Raw genomic sequence first — 24891 nt, 5'->3', positions numbered from 1 at the left:
GTTTTTTTTTCCTCTTTTGAGCTGTACATCACAATGTACCTTGGAAAGTTTACTCTCCCCAGGATCCTGTCCCATGACAATAAAACTCTTTTTCTTGCTCACTGAGTGGGTAACTTTTCCACCATATCCTTGAATCAAATCTGCTGTGTCCTCTCTCTTGATACTTTCCAAGATTCCCGAAATAACAAATGTCAGTCCATCCAAACAGTTTTTCCACTTCCTAAAAATTAAATTATCAAGTGCATGCATAATTCAAGATGAGCAGAGAAAAAATTAGTTCTTCCCTTGAAGGCCTCTTAATACTGTCCAAACTGAAGAGATATAAATGGCGAAAAAGTAAAAAACTCTGTAGATACACCATAAATATTTCAGATCAATGTCAGCATCTGCGCACCTACCCCTCCCCCAACCCAACAACTGTCAACTGCTAACAAGTAAGGGTCAAAGTTGTATTAGGGGAGGGGTAGGTGTGCAGTTTCTCAGATACTGACATTGAACCAACATTTGAACATCAACTGATAGTAAAAGGATAAAATACATTTTTTTGTTTAACCCTTTAACTCCCATGAGTGACCAAGACAGAACTTCTCCTTACAATATAAATACAATATCATGCAGACAACTGATGAGAATAAATAAAAATATCAACCAGGGGATTATTAGTTGATCCAAGACCAAATTATCCAAATAACATTACAAGAATTGTACAACAGACAGTAAAGAGAATTACTATTGAGATCTTGGGGGTTAATCAAAGCATGCATTTTACAATTTTTTCCTGTAAACTGTATCTGCAGATTTTTCCAAACCAGCTTTAATTCTAATAATCTTCATTTTCCTTTGTCTTGCATTTCTCATTAAAATTTGAAAGGATGGAAAACAAACCACAAAGACCTTTTGAGAGATAACAATAACTTAACTACTGTAAGAAATTAACATGTAACTTCTCCCTAGAATATCCATAGATTATCCATCAAACAGGTAACTAGAACACTAAAACTTATCAGGTACATGTAGTTGTTATAATGATCTAACAACAAATTCTCATTATTAGTTTACAGAAAAATGTGTAGCAGCTAGAGGGGAGAATTAACAATCAGATCTTGGTCTTTGAAACCTACATTAGGGATTTCCTTTGAACCAAGCGCCCTAGAACCATCTCTCGCCTTAAAACTACAGAAACCAGATTTTTTCTTTTCCAATGAGGATGGATTACTTCAACCACTTCCTCTGACTTTGACACCTTTGGTGTTCCTTGGGTTTTGAGTTTCCTAGCTAACATCTTTTTATCCTTTTTCGGAGTAACAGTTTTCTTTGGACTTGGTTTTCAGTCTGTAACTAGAGTTTCTGGAACTGTGGCAGGAGTTGTCTTTGGTACCTCCTGAAAAGTCCATGGATAAAATTTGAAGTGAACAAATTTTATATGTATATCAAGCATTCTAACCGCTGAGAGTTGTCCAATTGAGGCAAGAGTTGTCCCAAAAGAAATGTTGATGGTGAAAGACACTGCTGCTTTGAAAAATGGAGACAAAGTGGTAACATCTTCCCAGATTGTCAAAGTTAAAATCACCAAGAATGTACCTAAAAGTTTTGCCACTATTGTTACTGTTTTTGTATAAATAATTATTCTAGGTAGAGTAAGGGTAGTATTTTGAGTAGTATTAGTATTGTAGTTATTTTTTGTTCCAAATAATAATAATAATTATGACACTGGTCATTACCCATTAATTTTGTGGCATGGTATGTGTTAACTGTAGTACATCCTGATATAATTACTGTATAAGAGATTGGCAGAGGGTTTACAAGGGATGCATGATTATAATTGGGCCCAAAATTAATATGTGATGCATGAATTTTATAGAAAGGCAAAGTATGGTGAGTTTTAATGTTTTCCTTGTTAAATGCATGATGCATGAAGTACTGTTTAAAATACGCAGAATGCCTGATTTTTTCCTAACAAAAAAATTCTGGGTGGAAAATGTGTAGTTAGTTATTCACCTGTTTTCGTTTATTAGCAAATGTTTTCCTGGATTCCCTTTTAACTAGAGTAGAACTGAAGAAATCAAGTGCAGAAGTTGCTTTTTTCTCTTTAGGTTTGATTGGACTGAAGCAAGAATAACACTCCATGTGTTAAATATTTTAGTAACACAACAATGCTGTTGTTAGATCAACTAATAATCCCCTGGTTGATATTTTTATTTATTCTCATCACTTGTCTGCATGATGTTGTATTTATATTGTAAGGAGAAGTTCTGTCTTGGTCACTCATGGGAGTTAAAGGGTTAAACAAAAAAATGCATTTTATCCTTTTCATTACTATCAGTTCATGTTCAAATGTTGGTCCAATGTCTGTATCTGAGAAACTGCACACCTACCCCTCCCCTAATACAACATTAACCCTTACTTGTTAGCAGTTGATGGTTGCTGGGTTAGGGGGAGGGGTAGGTGCACAGATGCTGACACTGTCTTTATTATGTTGCTGTTGTTTGTTTATTTGTTTTTCATTTTCACCCTTAACACCTAAAACTCGGTATGCATATTCTCCATACTGTTCTCTATACATTTCCTAAGGTACTGACAAAGGAGAATTTGATTAACAAACAAGAGCTTAGTTGGTGATCATTTCCTTTATTCTTGTGACCTTAACCTTAACACCTGTGTGTAACATTGTGCCTATCCAAAAGTTAAAATTTTGGAGAAAACGGAAAAGCAAACAATCCACAGTAAATTTCCATAAATCATCTTTCACCAAAAAGAAGCTCCAGTGAAAGAAGACCATTTAAATAACCTACTTTCAACAAAAAAAGCAATATATGCATATAAATGTTTGATTCAGGGAGAATATTGTAAAGAGAAATTAGATGCTAGTCACTCTTTGCAGTCAAAGGGTTAAATGTATTAGCATAAGAGCAGTGTGCTATGACAGGTCTAACATTCTCAATGCTTGATGGAAGAACAGAAAAAACAAACAAACAGACAAAAAAATTTAGCTGGATAATTTTAGAAGAAACCAGATCATTCTCCAGAGCAATATCTTATGTTCTAAATGAACACCATGGTTTGGTACTGGAATGTCAAATATAATGAAAGAGATGATGGATGATACCTCTCTTTAACTTGCTGGACCTCTTGAGAAGCTACTTTGTCTGTCTGTTTTGCAGACTCTTTTAATTTGCTGGGCACAACTTCTTCCTCATCTGTAGAAACCACATCAGAATATAAGTCAAGTGCTACAATATTCAAATTCTATTTGAGGCAGAGTGGTCTAATGGTTAGTGTGCTGAACCCTGAATGAAGCAGATGGCTTTGTTTTCTTTGGCAAGCTAATACATGAGCAATGTTAAAGGTCACGCAATGTTAAAAAAACTGACATCATCTTATTGTACATGTACCTCAAGCTCACCTCACATTAAATATTTCCCTATCCAGCCCTCCCACTCCATCAATAGGGACCTTAAGATCCAAGGATGGCGGATGTCTACGATGGTGGGCGGAAGTTTGAATGCATGTCTGTCTACTTCCAGTAGCCCTTTCCCGTAAATTCCTGCTGTAGCTGTGTTGTCTGTGATGTCAAAACAACTAGTCTGCTGTTTCGTACAAACTGTGAGTTGATTACAGTGTTTTTATAAAATATCTTTTATAATTTTGAATATTTTACGCATTACGGAGTCAATAACATTTTTAATTCATTTGAATACTCTTCTGGGACCTGATTTTTGCGAAAAACATGTTTTTTTCCTTCTCCACTAAACAGGTCATGGCTGCAGCCGACACGAGTGCCAAGAATATTGCTTAGGAAGTTCTCTTATTCTCTTTTCTTCAAGTTTTTAACAATGAATGTGGTGAATTTCAACATGAATTACCCTTAGAAAAATCTCTCGATTACTTATGTTTGTGATAGTGTCTTGCATATTTGGTGAACAAAAAAGGGTTCTGCTTGCAGTAAAAAAAAAAAGGCAAACAACATACAACACAAAAAAAAAAAGAATAAGCGCTAACAGTTTATTATTATCTTTAGAACCAACATGGTGTGGACTGAACAACATGACAATATTCTTTGTCAGGAGATTCTTGTTCTTGAACCATTCAAGGCAAAGAAAGGAAGCATTGCAAGGGGCCAAATTTGGGGTAAAATAGTGAACAATCTGAACAGCCTTCAACATCCCCAGTTCAGAGTGATGCAGTGATCTGTCAGAGAACAATAAATGCTTTTGAGCGACAAATTTAGAGCAAAGATGCGAGATGAAGAAAAGGCAAGTAGAATAGATATAGATTTGAGCGATGTTGAAAAAGCACTTGGGGAGATAGTAGAAAAAGAAGCTGTGGTTGAAGAAACAATGCAAAATGCATTGATAATTGCATTGAACGTTGATAATGCCAAAAAGAACGTTGATAATGCCAAAGCAGCAGAAATAAGATACAGAGCTCTAGAGAACCTTGGCGAGACTAAGAAAAGACAAAGGAAAGATGGGGTAGAGAGTGAAACAGCAGCAAGAGCAAAATGTTGAAGAAGTTGTAGTGACACAATGGCATATTTGTGAGAAAAGAACAATCTCGTGCAGAAATGGAAAATGGAAGAAATGCAGCTGCAGAAGCAGCAACTAGAGGCTGAAAGTAAGAAGGAGGAGCAGTCAAAAAAGCAACATAAGGATTTGATGCTGGTCATGCTGCAGCAAACTAAACAGCAACAAGAACAAATGCAAAATTTTCAGAAGATGTTCACGCTAATGCAGCAGCAGCAGTCTCAAATTATCATAAAACTTCTAGATAAAACAAAACTAAGTCATAGCCTGACTTTGTACTGTGCAAGATGAATGTAGTTTCCAGCAATTTCAGGCATATGTTTCTGGATTTTGTTTTGTACCCTTGCTTTTATTTTATTGTTAGGTCTTCCATTGCATATTGCTCCTTGTTGACAATTGTAAAGTAGTTAGGAAGATGTAGGGCCTCAGGGAGGACGAGAAGGTCACTCTTATGAAAACAAAAATTGGATAAACACTGACTGTCATCCATATCATTAAGGTCAAATTTCCCATAACTTTCATAAGGAACATCTGCGTTTTTAAACATGTTAATGTCATAAAGAAGGAGTTTGTCCTCTGATATATCACCATTATCAAAACTTTGCAGAAGAATGCTACGAATCTTTCTAAAGGAAGCCATGACTGAAGTACTTTATGATAAAAATCACAAATATGTAAACAATGCTGCCTTTGACTTGGTCTCTTAAGGATTTTTCACACCTTGCAATGGCAACCTCTACCCAGTCCCCCCTCAGTCATGAAAGCTGTCATAGACATCCGCTGTTCTCAAATCTAAAGGTCACTAATAAGCAGAGTCTTCTAAAAACCCTTGTGTCGAACTCAGTCACATAAAAATATTTGATCATCTTATTCCTCATGAAAAGTATCCAAAATTTTTTCACATTCACATGAAATTCAAGACCCCCATGTTTTGAAGATAAATAAAACCAGAGAAAAAAATTAAACCAAATTCATATTTTCACTCTTTCTAACCTGTTAATAAAAACTGTTAATCCTATAAAAATTAAAAATATACATAATTATACAAAAAAGATGAAATCACAATTCCCATGAAGATAAAGTCTCCACATCGCCTTTCATGTAGAAAGTATCAGGTACCCTCAATAAGTAGACATAATTTCCTTACCTGAGTCCAAGCTGATTGCTCTTCTACTTTTCTTAGCTTTTGAACTCTCCTCCTTCTTTACTGATGTGGCTTTTCTGAACCAGAGATGAGTGAAAGAGAACCAGGTTCTGAATACACAACACTGACATCAGTATCCATACTCTCCATACTGTTCTCTATGCATTTTCTAAGGTGCTGAAAAGGAGATTTTGTTTACTAATCAAGAGCTTCTATAATTCGTGATCATTTCCTTGACTCTTGAATCAGGGGTGATATTAGGGTCAGAGGTCAATTACAACTGTATAAAATGGAACAAAATTGAAAAAACAAATCACATACCTGATTTTTGGAGGAAGAGGATCTTCATCAGAATCTAACAAAGATACAAGATTAATTTAGAAATAGGGTCAGGACATCATTGTGATGTTGTACATATCATTATGCGAATCATTTTACATCATGTTTTCGTAATAATGCAAATTGCATTTGGAAGTGACAAGGACACTGTGCAGCACAGTACACCATTAAAACAAAAACAAAGGTGCAATAGTTTGTGTAGAGTCTCAACGTCTGTTCCTTTTGAAACTGTTAGTGTTCACCCTAAAACATTACCTGAGTCAATAATGTATATTCTTTTCTTTTTCTTCTGATTTTCTTTTGTTTTTTGTTTTCAGGCAATGTCATCATCTTCACTGCTTAATAAACTCTGCCCAGCAAATTAACTATAATACATATTTTTATTCACACAAATGTGAGTTGAATTAGCTTCTTTGGAGCTAAAATAACTTCTGGATAAGATCAAGGGGGGTGGTGTTGTTCCTGGAGGACAACTTTCTTACAAGACATTTTCTTCCAGCTCAGAAAATGACAAGAGAAGACACCAGGTGTAGAAACCAATCCCCCCCCCCCAGCCCCAGTCCACACAGCTAGCCATATAAGTTTGACTTTTGTGCAGATCATGCAAATAAAAAAGGTGTGAGCTCAAGTTAAAAGGTAATTGCAAGTGCATTGTTATCCCAGCCATGTATTCCAAAATTGTCAGCTTAATTACTCTTTCGTCAAGTGACCCATGTTTCCTATATTATTAGTATTGCCTATGTTATATATAATTATTTCTTGTTATTTGTATTTCCTATGTTATTTCCAATCTTGTAATTAGTCATTCCGTTCTTGATGTATTATGTTCGTAAAACTTTACTTAGAAACCACTGGCAATGGCATATAGATGGAAGAGTTCAGTCCAGTCATCAGGAAATTAAACTCATCTAAAATCTATTGCTGGCATGTAGGTTACACCAGGCTTGTGGAAAAAATAGTCTGGGTAAGGTGAAGTCTCAAGGTTTCTTTATCAATCACCTTTCAAGTTAATGAATAATTTCATTTTCCCTTCAGTCTGAGTAAATGAAAGATTAACTAGTACTTGTCAAAATTGTGAAATAAGCATCAGAGTTGTATTTTGCTACTGCTCTGCAGAATTAGTAAGCTGCAGTTTGAACAAATTTGTGGGGAATGCTAAAGTCCTGGATATTTCAAACTTCAGTGAAATTTAGGTGGCAGTGTATCGCATCATGCTGTTTAACCCTTAAACTCACACATGGGATTAACAGAATTAGCAAACTGATCTTGGAAGTTAAAGAATGAAGACAAAATTGCTTCAAATTATGGCCTTGTTTAAGATTTAAAAAGAAAAAGGCAAAACACTGTAATTTATCAGCCTCACTCAGCTACCCTGGCATACTCAGACAAACTATTGAAAATTATACCTGCAAAGTTAGTTAATACAATTACCATTTCTGACATTCCAGTCCAGAAAGATACCTTGGGTTAGATATATGTAGTTGAATGAAACTCTTGGTCAAAACATGTTGTAAAATTACCTACCACGTATGCCAATAAATACTAATTTTGGCGAAATTCCGCCGCTAAGAACCGGCTAAAACGACTAATAAACCATTTTAGTATTATAATAGTAATGTGTTCACATCACTCTCCGATGTTCACGACAAGCGACTTAATACAGGAATGGCTCCGACTTGTGATTGGATGATAAACATATTAAAAGTTAATAAGTTATATCTTAACTCCTTGCTCGCGAGTACTCTTAACCGCGTGTCTCGAAGCGGAACAATAAAAAGCCAATGTGAAATCACCGATGAGTCAAACAAGTAAATGGCTACTTACATAACGAAGAGAAGGTACAGTCTATCTTGTTCAGCGAGGTCGTTCAGCGATATTCCGGCGATGAAAAAGTCATCCGCTGACAAGCTCTGCTGACAAAACTCATTTAGTCTGTTTGGGCGGACGACTAGAGACTGGAGCCATTCGTGTATTCAACCGCAGACAGGAATGGCTCCAACTCATGCGTATATTAATTTTTGTTTTCGTTCTGGCTAAATGATTTATACACTGAGATGAAAACTGAAAGAACAATTTATTAGGTTCTTCTTATGTTGAAGTCTACAGTGCTTGCAAATGAAGCCCTCTTTTATTACTGCAGGGCCATGTAGTTTCTAAGTTTTAAAATAATGCAGCAACTGCATGTCACGTTTGGAAAATCACACAATGTTGCGTGACTCTGCGACCGATGTTTTTAGTTTACAGTCTGCTCTGCTGGAGAAATATGGCTTGGCCGTAATCGAGGGAGTTTTCTATCGAGGAAAACTGATTTTCTAGGTTATTGTTCACATGAAGGACAAATCCATCATCGGGCTCTTCATCTGTTTTTGTACAACACCTAAAGGAAGAAAGTCGCGGATTAATTTTGCTTGGTAATTTCTAACAACTCCACTAGACCTAAAAAAAGAAAAAACAAACCAAAAAAACGTCAAACCAGTGGCAGTAGCTCTCGCACTGAATCATGTCGAAGTACCTCGACTGTTTGCAGTGATGGTACAACCAATCTTCGAACAGTTTTCGGCTATAACAAGAAAGAGTAAACTGATTTTACAAAACTTGTTCTAAAATTAATGAAGGCTGTTCATCGCATGACGCTGTATTGGAACGAGTATATCTCGTTTGCTATCGTATCACACTACTGTTTTAGACAAGCTATTTATACCACTTAAATTTAAGAAAGAATGAGTATAACATAAACCACACGTGTAAAGTACACGAGCCATCCTAACCAAATTTGCCAACTGCTTTCCAGGCTCATCTGTAAAAAACCGCTTCAATTTTTCAAATTTGAAAATTTTTAGCTGAAGCCGTGGCTTCTGAAAATATTTCTCACCTCACCTCAAAAATTTCCAAAATAAATTTTCAAATTTTTCACAACTTTGCCTATTCCTGCTCGTAGGTCCAGCCAAGCCCTCATGGTCATTGACCCCCGCAATAGCCGCTAACAAAGGCTTATAAATATAGGCGTTTAGTGTCAACTTGTAAACTCCCTAAAGAAGATTATGACAGTTAGACGAAACGAGTCAGAGAATAAAGAAGTTTTACACAACTGTTCGCATAGCGCTGCTCACTAGTTTAGTTTTAAATTTTTTTAAAACTTTTTTTAAAAAATATTTCAAAAATTATTTTGAAATTATTGTAAAATTTTACACACCTGGCAATCCTCTAAAACTGCCTCCATGGGATCTTGGTTCAGATTGTACTGTACAGGTCTTATGTAAGCTCAATTTAATCAAACTTTCACAAGTGTAATTTCTAAGTGCCATTGTTGTGGAGACTGAAAAAAATAGTGCAGCTGCATAGTTACACTTTTCAATAAATCACTCAAGTCACTCTACCAAACTCTCCATAAGGTGTTTCTGTTTTGTTTTATTTTCCTGCAAACCTAATACTTAGAGCCACTTATTGGTAACTTCGAAACATTTTTGTGAGTGACAATCTGATATCATATTGGCTACCACATGTAATTTGTTTGTCAAGCAGGATTCTGGGGATGTTCCAAAGGTTGCTTGTATTAACTGTAGCCTAAAGATTCCAGCAACTTCTGTCAGACAGCACTTGGAAATCTGCTGCAAAGATGATGAGCTGTAAGTACAATATTATTGTGTGATTAAAATTGATGAAAATGAAATTTCCCTCAACATAAACACTACTTGTGTAAACATTGTAGTGATATGAATGAAGGAAGTGACTGTAAAGGCAAGTGGCAGACATTTTCAAGCATGTTCTTGTGACACCCAGGTGGATTTCAGATAACTTCACACAGCTTTACTATAAGAATAATGGTAAGTACTAGAACCGTGCACTATTACATTATGCATGCACTTGGGACGTTTTAATAATTCTTGGAGCTGTATTAGGTCTTGGCTAACTCTTCCGCTTCCACAGATATCTGTAGTATATGCTCTGCCTTTTAACATTTGTTTAATCTTAGCCTTTACAGTCACTTTCTTCATCCATATCACACACATAGTAGTCAAGCTGATATCAGATTGTCGCTCATTCATATCACTACAATGTTTGCACAAGTAGTGTTGATGTTAAGGGAAATTTCATTTTCTCATTTGTCTTGCCCGAAACTCGTTTCTGAGTGTCAGGCTGAACTGCATGTTACCTTGACAAAACACCATAATGAAACGCACGCTATGAAAATGACAAATCATAACAGCAAAACTGCTTGTCCCAATGTCGAAATTGAAGAATACTAGAATGCAATGGTAAAATATCAAAGTATAATAACCGAACGCTAAGGTAGAGTGACAAATCGACACATTGCAAAAGCATAATAGTCAAATGTGATAACATAAAGTCATAACACAAGAACCAAATAGCATATTAAGACGTCACACTGGAATAGCACAATTGCATATCTCAATGTCATAACTGAAATTGTGGACATCATAGTTAAACATTTATTTTTGACAGTAATTACACCCCATACATAATGCCGGCATATCGACTAAACTTCTCAAAAATTTCCTAGATATTACAATTCAACAAGAGATAAGTTCTGTAGCATGAGTAATGTCCTAACAGTGAGCCTTCATTTCTTGCTTGCAATTTAAAAAATTGATCCAGTAAAATGTTGTGTTCTGAACTTCAGTAAGCCTTTTATTCCCACAAAGGTTTATCTGTTCGTGTTAGGAATAGGAGAGGGAGTTTTGGGGGCTCTTAAAAGCTATTAAATTGAACATAACGAAAAATTCTTGGCAAAATTTTCAGCAAAATGCCATGTTTCAGCAGTGACGCTCAAAAGCAGAATGCTTAAATTTTTACAGCATAATTTATTCGACCCTAGCCCCTATCGAACGAAATCGACTTTCGTCCAGCTGTTTGTTAAGTTTCTTAAATATTTTTCGCATGCTTTATCTGAGAGGAAGTTCCACACTTGCTGGAGCCATTCTTCTATTGCCAATTGCGTTTCCCATGATGCTTCGTTTTGGCTTAATGAAAACAGTGTCATGAAATTGTACAACGAAGGACGCGTTTATATTCCCCTTTACTTGTTTCTAACGCGTGTCGCACAAAAACCACTCACTGCTCCACCGCACAAACACAAGGCTTTGTTCCGACTGGATTGTTTACATCATGTAGCCAATGAAGCATTTTGTTTTGATGAGCTATTATCCTCCTCATCAGTTAACACTGACATTTGTGTGATCAATGATTTATTGCATTTTACGCCCTCAAGCTAAAGGGAAAAACTTCCAGCTCTACACCAAAGTGAAAATGAAAATTGGATACCATTCTCACACACTTTTGTCAACTGGTGTTGGGTAGAGCCTGGAGAACGTTTGCTCTTTGAAATCATGGAAAATAACAAGTCGAATATGACATTGGTAAGCAAATCTTTTCGTCACAAATAGTATGTTAGAGCATGATATTTTGGTGCTATTTTTATCATTTCAAGATAGCGGATTGCATGCCACCGACGGTTATTCTGGTTCTTGTCGGCTTTAGACAGAGGTCACAGGAATATATATTGGCGTCTTGAAATGTACACATTCTCTAACAATAGTGAAAATTTACATGAAGCTTCATTAGGACTAGGTATTGACCATTCCTCGGGCTTCTATATATATATATATATATATATATATATATATATATATATATATATATATAGCCATAACAAACAATTTCTTCAAAACTTAAATTTATTTACAATCAGTTTCGAATGAATCCTAGCTCTAATGTTCATAGCAAAACCTTGGAAATGTTGAAAATCGTAGCGTGACATATTTTCCACAGTATTTGGGACGTGTTTGAGTGACCCAAGCGAATCCGCCATAAAAAGGCTGAGATGTCAGGCACCCCTTCTCTGTAATCAACTCGCCTGGAGTGATATATCACGTAATCGTCGACAAATCAGAGCGCGAGAAATACATTTTGTGACATTTTTTTAAACAGAAATGCTAGGCTATGATAAATTTTCGCTCTTTGTAATCTAAGAACCTACCAACACATTTTAACCAAACTTTTGGTGGACTCATCTGACTCGTGATTTAGAACTCCTGTAAGAGAGTCTCGATAGTAGTACCTTTATGACATTAAAATATTTAAATGTTGCCTCCATAACATAAAAAAATCCAATTTTAGGCGGTTGAACATCTCAACATTTTCGGGGGAATCACGTGGTTTTCGGAGGGAGTGGAGGGGGAGGGGGGAGGGAGGGAGGGTCTTCGCTGACAAAGAAAATTGACTGCTGATTAAGGGGGGATCATAAGATAACTACGGAACCTTAGTGGGGAGGGGGGGGATAGGGGGAATCAAGTAAATTGTATTGTGACACAAACAAAATCCGCCTTACCCCCTTCCCCCCCGGCAATAACAACGACGGTTCCCCAAAGATTAAAAATTCGCACATTTCATAAACCACATAAGAAAAAAATGGGTAGATTACACTTAAACCCATCCAGACCCTCGAATACATCTAAACGATGTGATTGTACTAACGACTTTATATAAAAATTGATGAGACGAAGTGATAAAAGCTCGATGCCATTGACTCTTCTCGTTTTAAGTGCACTTTTCATGCTAAAATCGTTTATTACTCTCAAAACATAGATTCATAAAAATTGCATAATGGTTTCTAGCAAATATTCTGCATCGTTTTCTCTTTGAGGCAAATGAATGAACTTGTTTGAGACGAGTCTCCTAAAAGATATCACATTTTCATTCATTTGTTTAGGATTATCCTAAATAAAAAGTGAGGTGTGGTCTAAGGGTTGATATGAGCTACGAAAGAATTTAAGGTTTTTCAGTTGAAAAGGGAATTACAGTAAACCTATCATTTGTTTTGTAAGTCGTATTTTCTTGTCAAGGTCAATGGCTACTGTTCTTTTGACAAGCCAAAAGTTATAGTGTAGAAAATGAAAAACTAAAACGATCCGCCATATTGGATAACATCTACGGCCCCTGGTAGCGTCGTTTGCATATCTGTCCAATAATATTAACATCATAGCCGTAGACGACATAACAAGCTATCTATATAAGGTAAAAACCTTTCATAATACCGCAACGTAACTCTGAAGGAGGGAAGGGTCCCAACCACCCCTCCCCTGTAGAAAAAGTTGGGGCGTGAGTTAATTTTTATGTACGTCCAAGGGTTACAGTTATTCATCTGCAGAATGTTATCGCTAATCGTTATGGACTACTCTTTTTTTTATCATATATATGTATTCTCATTTTTCTGTTCTATTTAAATGTTACTACCTTTGAAAGAAAGTGGTACCAATGCTGGGTAATTGGAATTCACCTCTTCCAGCCTTAACGACAAACTCTTTCCCTGCCTGAGCGAAGAGAAACACAGCATTTGTGAGATCGGCTCCATCATCCAGCGCCATTGGCAGGAAATGAATGGCAGCTTTTAAGAACTTTATGGTAGTTTCATCGTGGCCATCGGGATAACTTTTATCTTCTATTTTTCTGACCTCAGCTCCAAGAGCAAGGGCTGTGATTTTGTACACAGTAACTCTGTAACTTCTTGAAAAATCCTGAAATCAGATACCCAAGACTCAAGTGAATATGAGAATTAACCTTGGGAATATATCGTATAGGTACAAAGCTTCTATCAGAAAATGCAAGTTTTATTCATTCGTTTTAAAATTAGCTAGCTGTTGTTGTTGTTGTTGTTGTTTTTTGGTATTTTTGAAGGCCTATAAACAAGTTCCGAAGTTTGCATTTGTGAGAGTAACACTGTCTGGAAAATCTTAACTTGTGTATCACTGAATCGGTCGTTTCGCTTGTATTCGGATGTATGCTGAGTGTAACCAAATTATGAGAGAATTATAAACAACAGCATTGAAAATACAGGTATGGACTCTCGCTATGTAGAAATTCAGCCTGTGAACTTCCATAATTTCGTAGAAGTGGAAATAGCAAGCTTAAGTAATTGTTAAATTAAATTGAGCCTTTTTATCAAGTGCTTGTTATAACTCTTTTTTCTGTGTCGTTTATGTACAAAAAATGTGGCTCGCCGGTTGACTGATTCAGATTTATTCTCCTTCCGATTGCTTTACGCCTTACAGAAGCTAATGTCTTCGGTGGTAACCGTAGCAAAAAAAAAGAACGCAACTCGCTAAAATGAAGGACTTTGCACTGCAGACTCTTAGAGCCCCACTCTACGTTAATTTTCTCCCAACGGTTCAGCAGTTTCTGTAATTGACGATCACTACATCATTTTAGTATCTAACTTGCCTCTACTTTAATCACACTTTGATTCCTAAATCGAAATGAAACGGTAAACACAGATATTAAATTCCGGCTGGTGTTTGATCAATAATGACGAGATTATTTTGGGCTTATTGTTAGAGCATCGTGCATGATGCCGGCATATCGACTAAACTTCTCCAAATTTCTCTTGATATTACAGTGAGTAATGTCCGAACAGTAAGCCCTCTTTTCTTACTTCCAATTTAAGAATTTGATCTGGCAAAATATTGTGTTCTGACTTCAGTAAGCCTTTTATTCCCAGAGAGGTTTACCTGTTTGCGGTAGGAAGAGGAGATGGAGTTTTGGAGGCTCTTAAAAGCTAATAAACTGAACGTAATGAAAGATTCTGAGCATAGTTTTCGGCAAAATGCCATGTTTTCAGCGGTGACGCTCGAAAGCATAATGCTTAAATTTTCCAGCATAATTTATTTGACCCTAGCCCCTATCGAAGTAAATTGACTTTCGTCTGACTATTTGTTAAGTTTCTTAAATTTGTTTAGCATGCTCTATCTGAAAGGAAGTTCCATACTTACAGGATACATTCTTCTATTGCTCGTTACGTTTCCCATGATGCGACGTTTTGGCTTAATGAAAACAGTCTCTTAAAATTGTGGGACGAAAGACGTGTTTATATTCCCCTTTCCTTGTTTCAAACGCGTTTCGCACAAAAACTATTCACAGCTGCAGCGCACAAATAAAAAGGCTTTGCACAGTGTGTAAACCTGGGCTGTCGACTATCCTTCTCGGATTCCATGGGTTTTACCCCCGGCACTGTTCCGGCTGGTTTGTTTACATCTTATAGCCAATGAAACATTTTGTTAGCCTTTCTTTCGCTTTTGAATTCTATAGGTTTTTCCTCTAGCTTTCTTCCGACTGGATTGTTTACATCATGCAGCCAATGAAGCCTTTTGTTTTGATGGCTATACCTCTATCTCGCGCTATCCATCTAAATGGAAAAACCGCCAGCTCTACACGAAAGTGAAAGTGAAAATTGGATACGCTTCTCACACACTTTTATCGACCCTCTATCTCTCGCTATCCATCTAAAGGGAAAAAACCCCAGCTCTACACGAAAGTGCAAGTGAAAATTGGATACGCTTCTCACACACTTTCATCGACCCTCTATCTCTCGCTATCCATCTAAAGGGAAAAAACCCCAGCTCTACACGAAAGTGAAAGTGAAAATTGGATACGCTTCTCACACACTTTTATCGACTGCTGTTGGGTAGTGCCTTGAGAACGTTCGCCCTTTGAAATCATGGGAAATAACAAGTCGAGAATGACATCGGTAAGAAAATTTTTACGTCGCAAATAGTATTTCAGAGCATGATATTTTGGTGCTATTTTGATCATTTCAAGATAGCAGATTGCATGCCACCGACAGTTATTTTGGTTCTTGTCGGCTTTAGACAGAGGTCACAGCAATTTATTTGCGCCTTGGAATTTATAAATTCTCTGACAATGGTGAAAATTTACAGTAAGCTTTATGTGATCCATGAGAACTAGGGATTAACAATTCCTCGGGTCCCTATAAATATCTAGCCACAACAAACGATTTTTGCAAAACTTAAACTTATGACAGTTCCGAATGAATCTAAGCTCTAATGTTTACAGCCAAACCTTAGAGATGATGGAAATCCTAGCGTGACATATTTTCTTCAGTGTTTGGGTCGCGGTTGAGTGATCCAAGCGAATCCGCTATAAAATGTCTAAGATGAAGACCAGAAAAAGGTTTCAAACGCATCAAGTCCATCCTTCTCCAGTTTCCTTTTTGGAGAGTATGAAACTTCTTTGCACTACATTGCTGTCTCCGTTCCCGCTAGCCTGTTTGTGAACAAAAAGTTCTGTCCGTTTTGAGAAAACTGAGAATTCCAGCTTGTTCTTTAGTTCATTTTGTGGCACACACGATTGCGCGAATAAATGTTTACGAATAAAATAGTTCTGACAAAAACCCTTCAACCTGACATTGGAATCTGATTGATTTAAGAGCGCTTGACTTTAAAAATCAGACAAATCCTAAATTTCGTGGCAAGGGTGAAAAATTCGATTTCTGAGTCGGCTTTCAAATTTACCGGTCCTGAAGATGAGATCGACCTTATTTTGTGCCGAGCGCACATATGTCGGCCCCTCTGTAGTTTAAGGTTTTAAACGGTAGTTGGGTCTGTTAACAGTGGTTATTAGTACCACTCCCTTATACAAGCCCCACCCATTGGCCACGGAACATAGCACCCCAGCCTCCATAAGCCACACATCCCCACCACCGCGTTTTGTAGCATGGTGTTGTAAAAATGTACAAAAGGTTCTCTTCCGTGCTATTAGGGTATTCCTTGCAATTTTAGTGGAAAGAAAAACACCCCTAATAAGTACGACAGGCACAGAGCGACAAAAAAACAAGAATAATTCCCTGCAATAAATAAATGTATTTTACTGTTTGTCACCAGACAAAGATGACACTATTACAAAAATGTTTAAAGAATAAAATATTTTGTCGGTTCCAAGAGTTCAATTTTGATAGTGCTTAATTATATGGAGTTTTGCCCTTCACCTACCCCCTAAAGTTCCTTTGTCATCGGTATTGCGTGACAATTCAAATACTTTTGGCGTACATGTTTGTAGTCAACTCAGTTTAGCATTGAATTAGACTGTCAGATGTAATCTTTTAGTGCATTGTAAACCGAGCAATACTCGCAGTCAACTGAACCGTTGAATAAGATGCCACAGTGAAGAAAGATATCGAACGTTTGACAACGAAATTGTGTTCGACAGGGTTGGTGGTTTCATCGGACGTTATCATTTATACAGACCTAAATACGACGAACGACAAGAAAATCGCACTAAAATGGTCTCTGATCGGTCTTCTGCGGCAAATGAGGTTAGAGCATTTGGAAATACCTTCCTATGTACATTTTTCGACCTCACATGGGTTGAAACATATTAAAATATGTGTGACTCGCGACTGGAATGTTGACCGCAAAAGGTCAAATAACTGCATTTTAACGGACTTTGAAAAGCTTTTGTATCACTCTCAATCACTTGCCCAAACAAATTTTTACAGTTTTATTGAGAACATCTTTTCGAAATTCAACCACCAAAAGCTTTAACCATTTGAAGGTTTAGCACATGGTGAAAATTAATTTTATTCACGAAGTATTTTTACTGAAGAGAAATGCATGCTTTCGAAATTAAATAATTTTTAAGCGCAAAGAAGAGCGCAATGTTTACAAAAATCATTTTGTGAGGCCTCATGAGATCGGAAAAGAAGATTTGAGTGTTTAAAAGACGAGATAGTAATTCGTTTTTGCGCGCGAAGCCCTCAAACTCGTGCAATAATTTGCTGCTAAAAATGACGATTTTAACGGAATTTCGTTATTTGTATTTTTCTCTGAAATAAAAAGATATTTTGCCAAAAAAAAGTATCGAGTGATTTTAGTTATAGCCTAGCCTATCTAACATTAAAAAAAGAAAGAAATCGAATTTTCCACCCTTGCCGCGATATGTTTGATTTTGACAGACAAGCGCTCTTAAATCGACTTATTTCGATGAAATGTCAAAGTAAACTGTTCCAGAAAGTGTGATCGTAAAGCTGACAGAAAAGTTGCGTGCAAATCATTTGAAATATAAGAGTAAATAAGGAAAGAAAAATCCGCAAATCCGGTAATTAGGAGGGTTGTTGCCTTTATTATCGGCAACTTCGCAAATACATTTCTTTGGTCTAAGATTTTAGTTTATCTTCCGATTTTACGTAAAAGAAAAATAGCAGAAAATTTCTCTTAAAGCTGGTGTCACATCAAGTTTCTACATATTATTAATTCGCATTTTGTCTCAGCCGCAAAGTCCCCTTTGAGGCTTGAACTACTAACACCTAAATGTTAGTTTTATTACGCCTGCAGATCATTTATAGACATTCTGGAAAAAACAAACAAATTAAGAAATGAACCAACTCCAGCCAACTTACTTAAGCAGTATCTTCGACTGACAATTACGAGGAAATCTTTTAACACACGCATATATTTAACAATTATTCGGCGAAGGCGAAGTGAACATTCTTGAATTAATGATATGCGCGTAGATCATAAGGTCAAGAAAGGGACTACAGACAATTTACATTCTCTTGGGTCAAGTTAATAACGCCACAAGCAAAAGCTGAATGAAAGCTGATAATTAGTACTAACTGTGTCTGCGTTCGTTTGCATGAAAGCGTTAGGTACCCCTTCTCTGTAATCAACTCGTGTGGAGTGATATATCAAGTAATCCTCGACAACTCAGAGTGCGAGAAATAATGGTGATAGGAATGAGTGTAGTTTAATTCGTTCTGTAATCAGTTAGTTCTGTAATCACGAGTATGATTACAGACAGAATTGGACGACGCAGTCCTGTTACCAATTACTCATAACCATTAAAACATTCGAAAAAACAAATGCATGTAAACTTGAAATACCTTTAGTGGAGACAATGTTTATAGTTAAAGATTCTTCCATTTTGAAGATTCCTCAGTTTTTCCTAGAATAAGAGGTTGTTGCTATTGTTATTGTGATCAATTCTGTGATTGGTGGATTTAGCTGAGTGGACTTCGTACGATTGGCTGCTTCGACTGTCCTATTACGGGTGTCCGATTACAGCCAACTGCATTTCTTAGGTCGACTCCATCTTCCATCGCCGTTAGCAAGAAATTGATGGCAGCTTTTAAAAGTTTTATATTTGTTCGGTCGTGTTCATTGAGGCGTCCTCTATCTTCCACTTTTCAAACCTCAGCTCCCAGAACAGGAGATGTGATTTTGTTAACAATTATTCTGACGTTTCTTGAATAATCCGGAAATCAGGAAGTAGGACCCAGTTGAAAATGAGCATTGATCATTGAAATATGTCGAATAGCAGCCATACTGTTTAGAAATACCATATTTTTTAGTCTTTCCCTATTTGCCTAAGTCGACTTATTTCCCTTGTATTTTTATCAACTGAATCCAGTGACAACTTGTAGCCAATGAAACATTTTGTTTAATTAAGCCATTCTCGTGCTTTAGATTTTCAAGGGTTTTCCCGTGCATTGTTCCAACGTAATTTGGATCTCTTATTTTCAAATTCCGAGAGAGCATGCACTATGTGTGCGACCTTTGTACTCAGTTCTCTTATTTCCAAGGGTTTTTTTCCCTTGTTTTTTTTTCGTTTGTATTTTTTACATTTCTTAGTCAATGAAAAATGTTGTTTTCATGACCAATTATTCATCGTCACCAGGCAACCCTGACATCTGTTTGATCAAGGATTATCTTTCGCGCATTTAAGTAGAGGGAAAAAGCCCTCAAAAGTGAAACACTTCAAACAAGTGAAAGTGAAAACGAAAAGGGAAACCTCCTTCAAACAGCTATATCAACTCGACAGAACTGAGAAATTACCTTGAGAACGTTCGCTCCCTGGTTCAACCATTCATACACACAAACCATGGGAAATAACAAGTCGAGGATGACATCCGTAAGGAAATTTTTACCTAGAGAAAGATGTTTTTCGTCTTGTCACGAGCGTGGGACAAAGAAAAAATTCTGAGCGCCCATGAGGAATCGAACCTCAGACCTTCGGATTCCGCGCTCCGATGCTCTACCAGTGAGCCACAGAGACTCCACGGTGAGCGGGGTCTATTACGAAGTTCGTATGACACGCTTCCTGCATACTGCTAGGATCAACAACGTCGATAACGTAATGTTTGTAGATAGAAGTTAGAGAAATGGTAAGTTTTGAGCTCAGTAAAGAAATAGAGAAAGATGTTTTCCGTCTTGTCACGAGCGTGGGACGAAGAAAAAATTTTGAGTCTTTTCGAAATAGTATGTCAAAGCATGAAATTTGGTCCTGATTTGAAAATTTTATGATTGATTACAAGCAGGCAACGGTTTTCTCTTGGTTCTCGGGGGCTTTAGACAGAGGTCACATAAGTTCATTTGCGCCATGCGTTTTGTATATTCGAGAAACCTTTTACCAGAGATTGACAATTTCTTGAGCTCCTATATATCTAACCATAGCAAACGATTTTTGCAAAATTAAACATATTTAGAGTCAGTTCAAATTGTAACTTAGCTCCAGTCAGTCATAGTCGAACCTTGAAAATGACGGAAATAGAAGCGTGACATATTTTCTTCAGTATTTGCGCAAACTGTCAACTTGATAGCGAAGAAGCATATGATCGAAAGAAGATTGAGAAAAACGTGAAATATCTCGTGATTGCTAATGAGTTGTTATGACAATTTTTAAAGATGGAGATGGAAAAATCAATCAGTTGTGATTGCGAAGGTGTTGGCAATGCGCCGCTCATTCTGAAGGCACAATCAGACGACTGTTTGAAGCTAGTCACCCCACTGAGATGATTGCAGCCATGCCAATTTGACTTATCATCTCCAAATGATGAGTAGAGGAAGCGAACTGCCTAAAATCTATCCTCCTAGCATAGTTTTTGGCTGAAAATTGCCAATTTTTTTTAATTTCAAGAGCTTGATAACGGGTGTGGAAAATGATGTTTTGAAATACGTATTATATCTCTGAATTTTGTCATTGATATTTACAGCAGACTCGGGTTCGGGGGGGTTCGGGGAGGTATTCCTCGGATATCGAGGTAAGGTTAAGCCGCCCAATTCTTAAATACTGACCCTCAGGATGATGATGATGATGATGATTATGATAGCGATATAATGCTTCCTTTTGGATCACATACAATAACATTCCACTTATTTTGCTTTTTAAGGATTACCCAAGTGACATGATCTTCTACGTTAAAAAGATTTCGTCGACGTTCCTTGGAAAAGAGATTACCAAACGATGTGGAAACGAAGGACAGCATAATGATCTCGAGGAAAAGGATAAGATAACCTTGAAATTTTTGCAAGCTGCCATCTCGTACATCTCAGAGGCAACCAACATGGGAGCAGATCTTTCAAATGCGGCATTCATTTTTTCACAACCAGGAAGAGAGTTTGTCATTCAGGCTGGAAATGGCGACTGGGAGTTCTTTTTTTCAGAAGATCTAAAAAATACAGTTCATGGCCACTGTGTTCGTAAGGGTCCGAAGCAGGCTTCCCGAGGTTTCTGCAACAGCAGCAGATCCCCTGACAGCACATCTGGCCCTGCCAATCGAAACGGTAGACCCAGAACAGCACCAGGTCGAATGAATGGTTTGCTGGCTTTGCCATCTGCCGCCTAGAAAGATGTCTGCCTTGCTATATTTCGACGGAGGAAAAGATGAAAATCGATAATTACGCAAATTTTTTTACTAGCTTGATAATATGGGTGACAAATAACTCCATAATCTATCAGACAATTTGAGTTTGTTACGTGGCAAGATTCCTTAAATTCTATACCGCTGTCAAAAACATATCCATAGCCTTTGGCTGGTAATCTTTGGCCTTTCCCATGAGAGGTGTATTCATTTTATTCACAACTAATGCCCTGCCAAGTTAATAAAATTTGATAGTAGACTTAAACTTAAGATATTTGATAGAGAAGAAACAGCTAGGTCAATAAATAGCTTTTTATCGATAAATCAAGAAGTCTTAAACTTTTTTTAAACGTGTATCTATCTTTTCGATTCGGGGAGTACTCTGACTCTTTTTAAAAGATGATAAACAATTTCCAATCCAAAACCTTACGACCAGAAGTCTTACTCGTCACCTGTGATATTGACATGTAACCCAGTAATATGCTTTTTAAATTTGGGAATAGTTTGACGTGGGTGCGTCCAAATTTGTAAAACTTCTCTCGCCGTAATGTGTGAATTTGCACCTAACACTCCACCACCGTTTAACTAATATGTGCACGTTTTTTTAACTGAATCTCCAGCTATCACAGTAACTTTGCATTTATTGATATATCAAAATTAAAATCAAAGACACAAAGTCAAAAGAACAGAATTGGTAACAAAGGCTAGGAAATCTACTGAAACAATTTTTTGTTTGGGATTCCTCGGTACTTCAGTGTTTCCCTTAACCTTTCACTCCCAAGATCTCATTAGTAATTCTCCTTACTGTCTGCTATACAACTCTTATGATGTTAGCTCTGAGAATTTGGTATCGTATCAACTAATAATCCCCTAGCTGATATATAGAGAATAATACATGGGCGCGCGTAGATATGGAATTTCTCTTCGAATGTGTAACTCGATAGCTCACGAGAGAGCGCAGCGAACGAGTGAGATGTCAAGTTGAACACGAGAAGAAAAATTCCATATCTGCAAGCAACCGTGTATTATTTTGTTTATCATATAAACACATTAGCCCTTTACTGGGAAGAAAAGCCGACTTCATTAATGAATGAAAATAAATGAATCGACAATCCTCGAAAACAAACGTAGAGTGCGTTGGCGCTGACTCTTAAGATGGAAAAATGCGTTCAATCATGATTACAAAAATAACAATGGTTGTAATTTTCAATTTACAAAATTCTCATTTATTGACTTTGTCCTTACCGACAGAAGTCTTTCAGGTAAACGGCCAAAATCGGCTTGTGGCAAATCTTCCAGTTGTCGATTTTCATTATCAGGCGAGAGAAATGCTAACACCAAAGCCACTGAATACGCAACTTTCAGTTTTTCTTTTAGTATATTGGTTTTCTTCCCCTTCTAGGCAAGTTTGAATCTCATTGTCTCTCAGCGATACGGATTTTTTAGTGTTTTGGCCGCCATAATTCGAGAAAGCTCCGACAAACAACTTGTATGGAGAATCGTGAAGGCTTTGCCGTTCATTCATCAACCTGACCGAGTGACGCCAAAGGCGAGTGAAGTGTAAGCAGCTGATTGGCTACATCAACACACGTGAAAAAATACGATATTTTTTCACGTGTGTTGTTACGGCTTTTCTCAGAGCCGGAAATCCTTGTATAACACCGCGGTTAATATAATAATTTTTTTTTTATCACTTGCCTGTTTGATATTGTATTGATATTGTAAAGAGAAATTCCGTCTTGGTCACTCATGAGAGTTAAAGGGTTAAGTAAAAAAAATATAAGAACCATGCAGGGATTTTCTATACATTTCTTGCAATGAATAATCAAATAAATTAGCGTAAACAATATAAAAATATGTTTACATCTCTTCTTTTTGCCTCAAAACTTTCTTCATTTTTATTTCGACTTCGGCAACATTCTCGTAGTTGGGCGTTTGAGTAACTCCGTTAGTTGTCCATTGTTTGCCCTTTTTTAAAGATGCAAGAACGGGGAAAACTAGCTTCTGAGAAGACCCACACTAACAGGAAGCACCAAGACTCTTAGTTCTCTTCTTCTTTATTACATTTCCTATAGCTAAGCAAATTGTCTCTCCCTTTTACTCACTGTGGTGCATGCTCTTGTTACACAATTATGTATCACATGCTTCGTTGCACTTACATGTATTACCATATTATTGCACAGACCTTTGTATACTTTACACCTTTGCACACCTTGTACATATTTAGTGATTGCAATGCATTAAATATTCAGTTTTGGATATGGAACAGAGACGTTAACATGGTGGCAGCGGTGATTTTTTTTCCTCCTCCCTCGCAGCATTAATTTAGATAGCTTAACGATTTAAGTATACTGGCAAGCATGGCTTTAAAAACTCCTTTTCCAGATTTTAAAACAACGGGAGATGACAGACACGACATTTAGGAATACATTGAAGATATGACGGACTACTGCACCATGCGAAACTGGTTCGATCCGTCGAAGGAGATAGAGGCTGCAAAATGGACGAAACCAGAGAAAGCGATGGCATCTTTACGGGCGTCATTATCCCCTGCGAACAGAGCGGTCTACAAATACAGTTTAGGGCTTTCAGCAGAAGATCTGGCGAAACCTCACTTGCTTATTAATGCCCTGAGAGAATATTATGGCGCAGACATTGGGGTGTCCGGTGAAAGACAAAAGTTTCCTCGCCTGATGCAAAATGAAGACGAATCGATCGGTTCTTGGGAAACGCGTATACGAACTCAAGCGTCATAGAGTGAATATGAGAATTTCGCTGACGAATTTATGCGAGACCAGTTTATCGCCGGCTTAACGTCTGAAACCCTGCGTGTAAAACTAATTGGTAAGAGCCACAGACACCGAGATGCCGCACAAACCAAGGTCAAGTTGCGGGAAGTTGTTGAAATCGCGAAAAGCTTTGAGGCGACTACTTTTGCGAATTAGTTAATGAGAACCGCACGAAGCACCTAGCAGGAGCAAGTAAATTTCACAAACAAATCCACGCGTGAGAATCAAACTTCTGCTCCACCGACGCCACTGTGTTTTTGGTGCCGCGGCAGCCATCCCAGTCCTCGTCAACATCATTGCCCTGCGTTTGGCAAGAGATGCAATAAGTGTGGAATCGTTGGTCATTTCGCTCGTGCATGTAAAGGAGGAACAAGAAAGCAAGCAGGCAACAGGCAACAGTCAAATTTCGAAAATTGTGAGAGCACAAATCGACTCAGCTTCAACTTGCAATGCCATACCCAGCAATTAAGCCAGTTATTCCTTAATTGGAAGGTTTCAAAGACCAAAAGCAGAAACAGCACATATGGAAGCCAAATAATGCGACCAAAAGGTAAGTAACCCTAGTTTGCGACAGAAAAGGCAGACCAGAGACAAGAGATTTTCTTGTGGTGGATGTCCCTAGCGACAAACCACCACTTCTTAGCGGAA

General features: G+C 37.3%; 3 protein-coding genes and 1 pseudogene across 4 annotated transcripts in view; 2 read left to right on the top strand and 2 right to left on the bottom strand.

The window, feature by feature from the left end:
- The window catches only part of LOC131800053 (replication factor C subunit 1-like), a gene marked incomplete at its 5' end in the record, with an annotated part of 59993 nt that overhangs the window by 3020 nt on the left and 32082 nt on the right, over positions 1-24891 (bottom strand). Inside the window, 4 exons of the mRNA XM_066168325.1 lie at positions 40-220; positions 3107-3197; positions 5671-5744; positions 5989-6022. Of these exons, the coding sequence (XP_066024422.1) occupies positions 40-220; positions 3107-3197; positions 5671-5744; positions 5989-6022 (380 nt within the window). The remainder of the gene's footprint in view (positions 1-39; positions 221-3106; positions 3198-5670; positions 5745-5988; positions 6023-24891) is intronic.
- On the top strand, positions 3943-4821 carry LOC131800055 (transcription initiation factor TFIID subunit 12-like; annotated as a pseudogene).
- LOC131793132 (uncharacterized) lies at positions 9167-15053 on the bottom strand. The gene is made up of 3 exons (XM_059110528.2): positions 14793-15053; positions 13261-13541; positions 9167-9322 (listed from the first exon to the last, which is right to left on the bottom strand). The coding sequence occupies exons 1-3, from the start codon at positions 14826-14828 to the stop codon at positions 9301-9303; spliced, it is 339 nt and encodes a 112-aa protein (XP_058966511.2). The 5' UTR covers positions 14829-15053; the 3' UTR covers positions 9167-9300.
- Positions 15439-21787, top strand: LOC131793134 (uncharacterized). Of its 2 annotated transcripts, none has more exons than XM_059110529.2 (2): positions 15439-15547; positions 20984-21786. In XM_059110529.2, the coding sequence occupies exons 1-2, from the start codon at positions 15518-15520 to the stop codon at positions 21437-21439; spliced, it is 486 nt and encodes a 161-aa protein (XP_058966512.1). In that variant the 5' UTR covers positions 15439-15517; the 3' UTR covers positions 21440-21786. The 2 variants fall into 2 exon arrangements, with proteins under 2 accessions (XP_058966512.1, XP_058966513.1); XM_059110530.2 differs by lacking the exon at positions 15439-15547 and adding an exon at positions 19611-19725 and having other exon boundaries at positions 20984-21787.

Source organism: Pocillopora verrucosa, chromosome 6, assembly GCF_036669915.1.
Source record: "Pocillopora verrucosa isolate sample1 chromosome 6, ASM3666991v2, whole genome shotgun sequence".
NCBI classification, from domain to species: domain Eukaryota; kingdom Metazoa; phylum Cnidaria; class Anthozoa; order Scleractinia; family Pocilloporidae; genus Pocillopora; species Pocillopora verrucosa.
The sequence above is the reverse complement of the archived record's forward strand: the minus strand, read 5'-3'. Positions and strand labels throughout refer to the sequence as shown.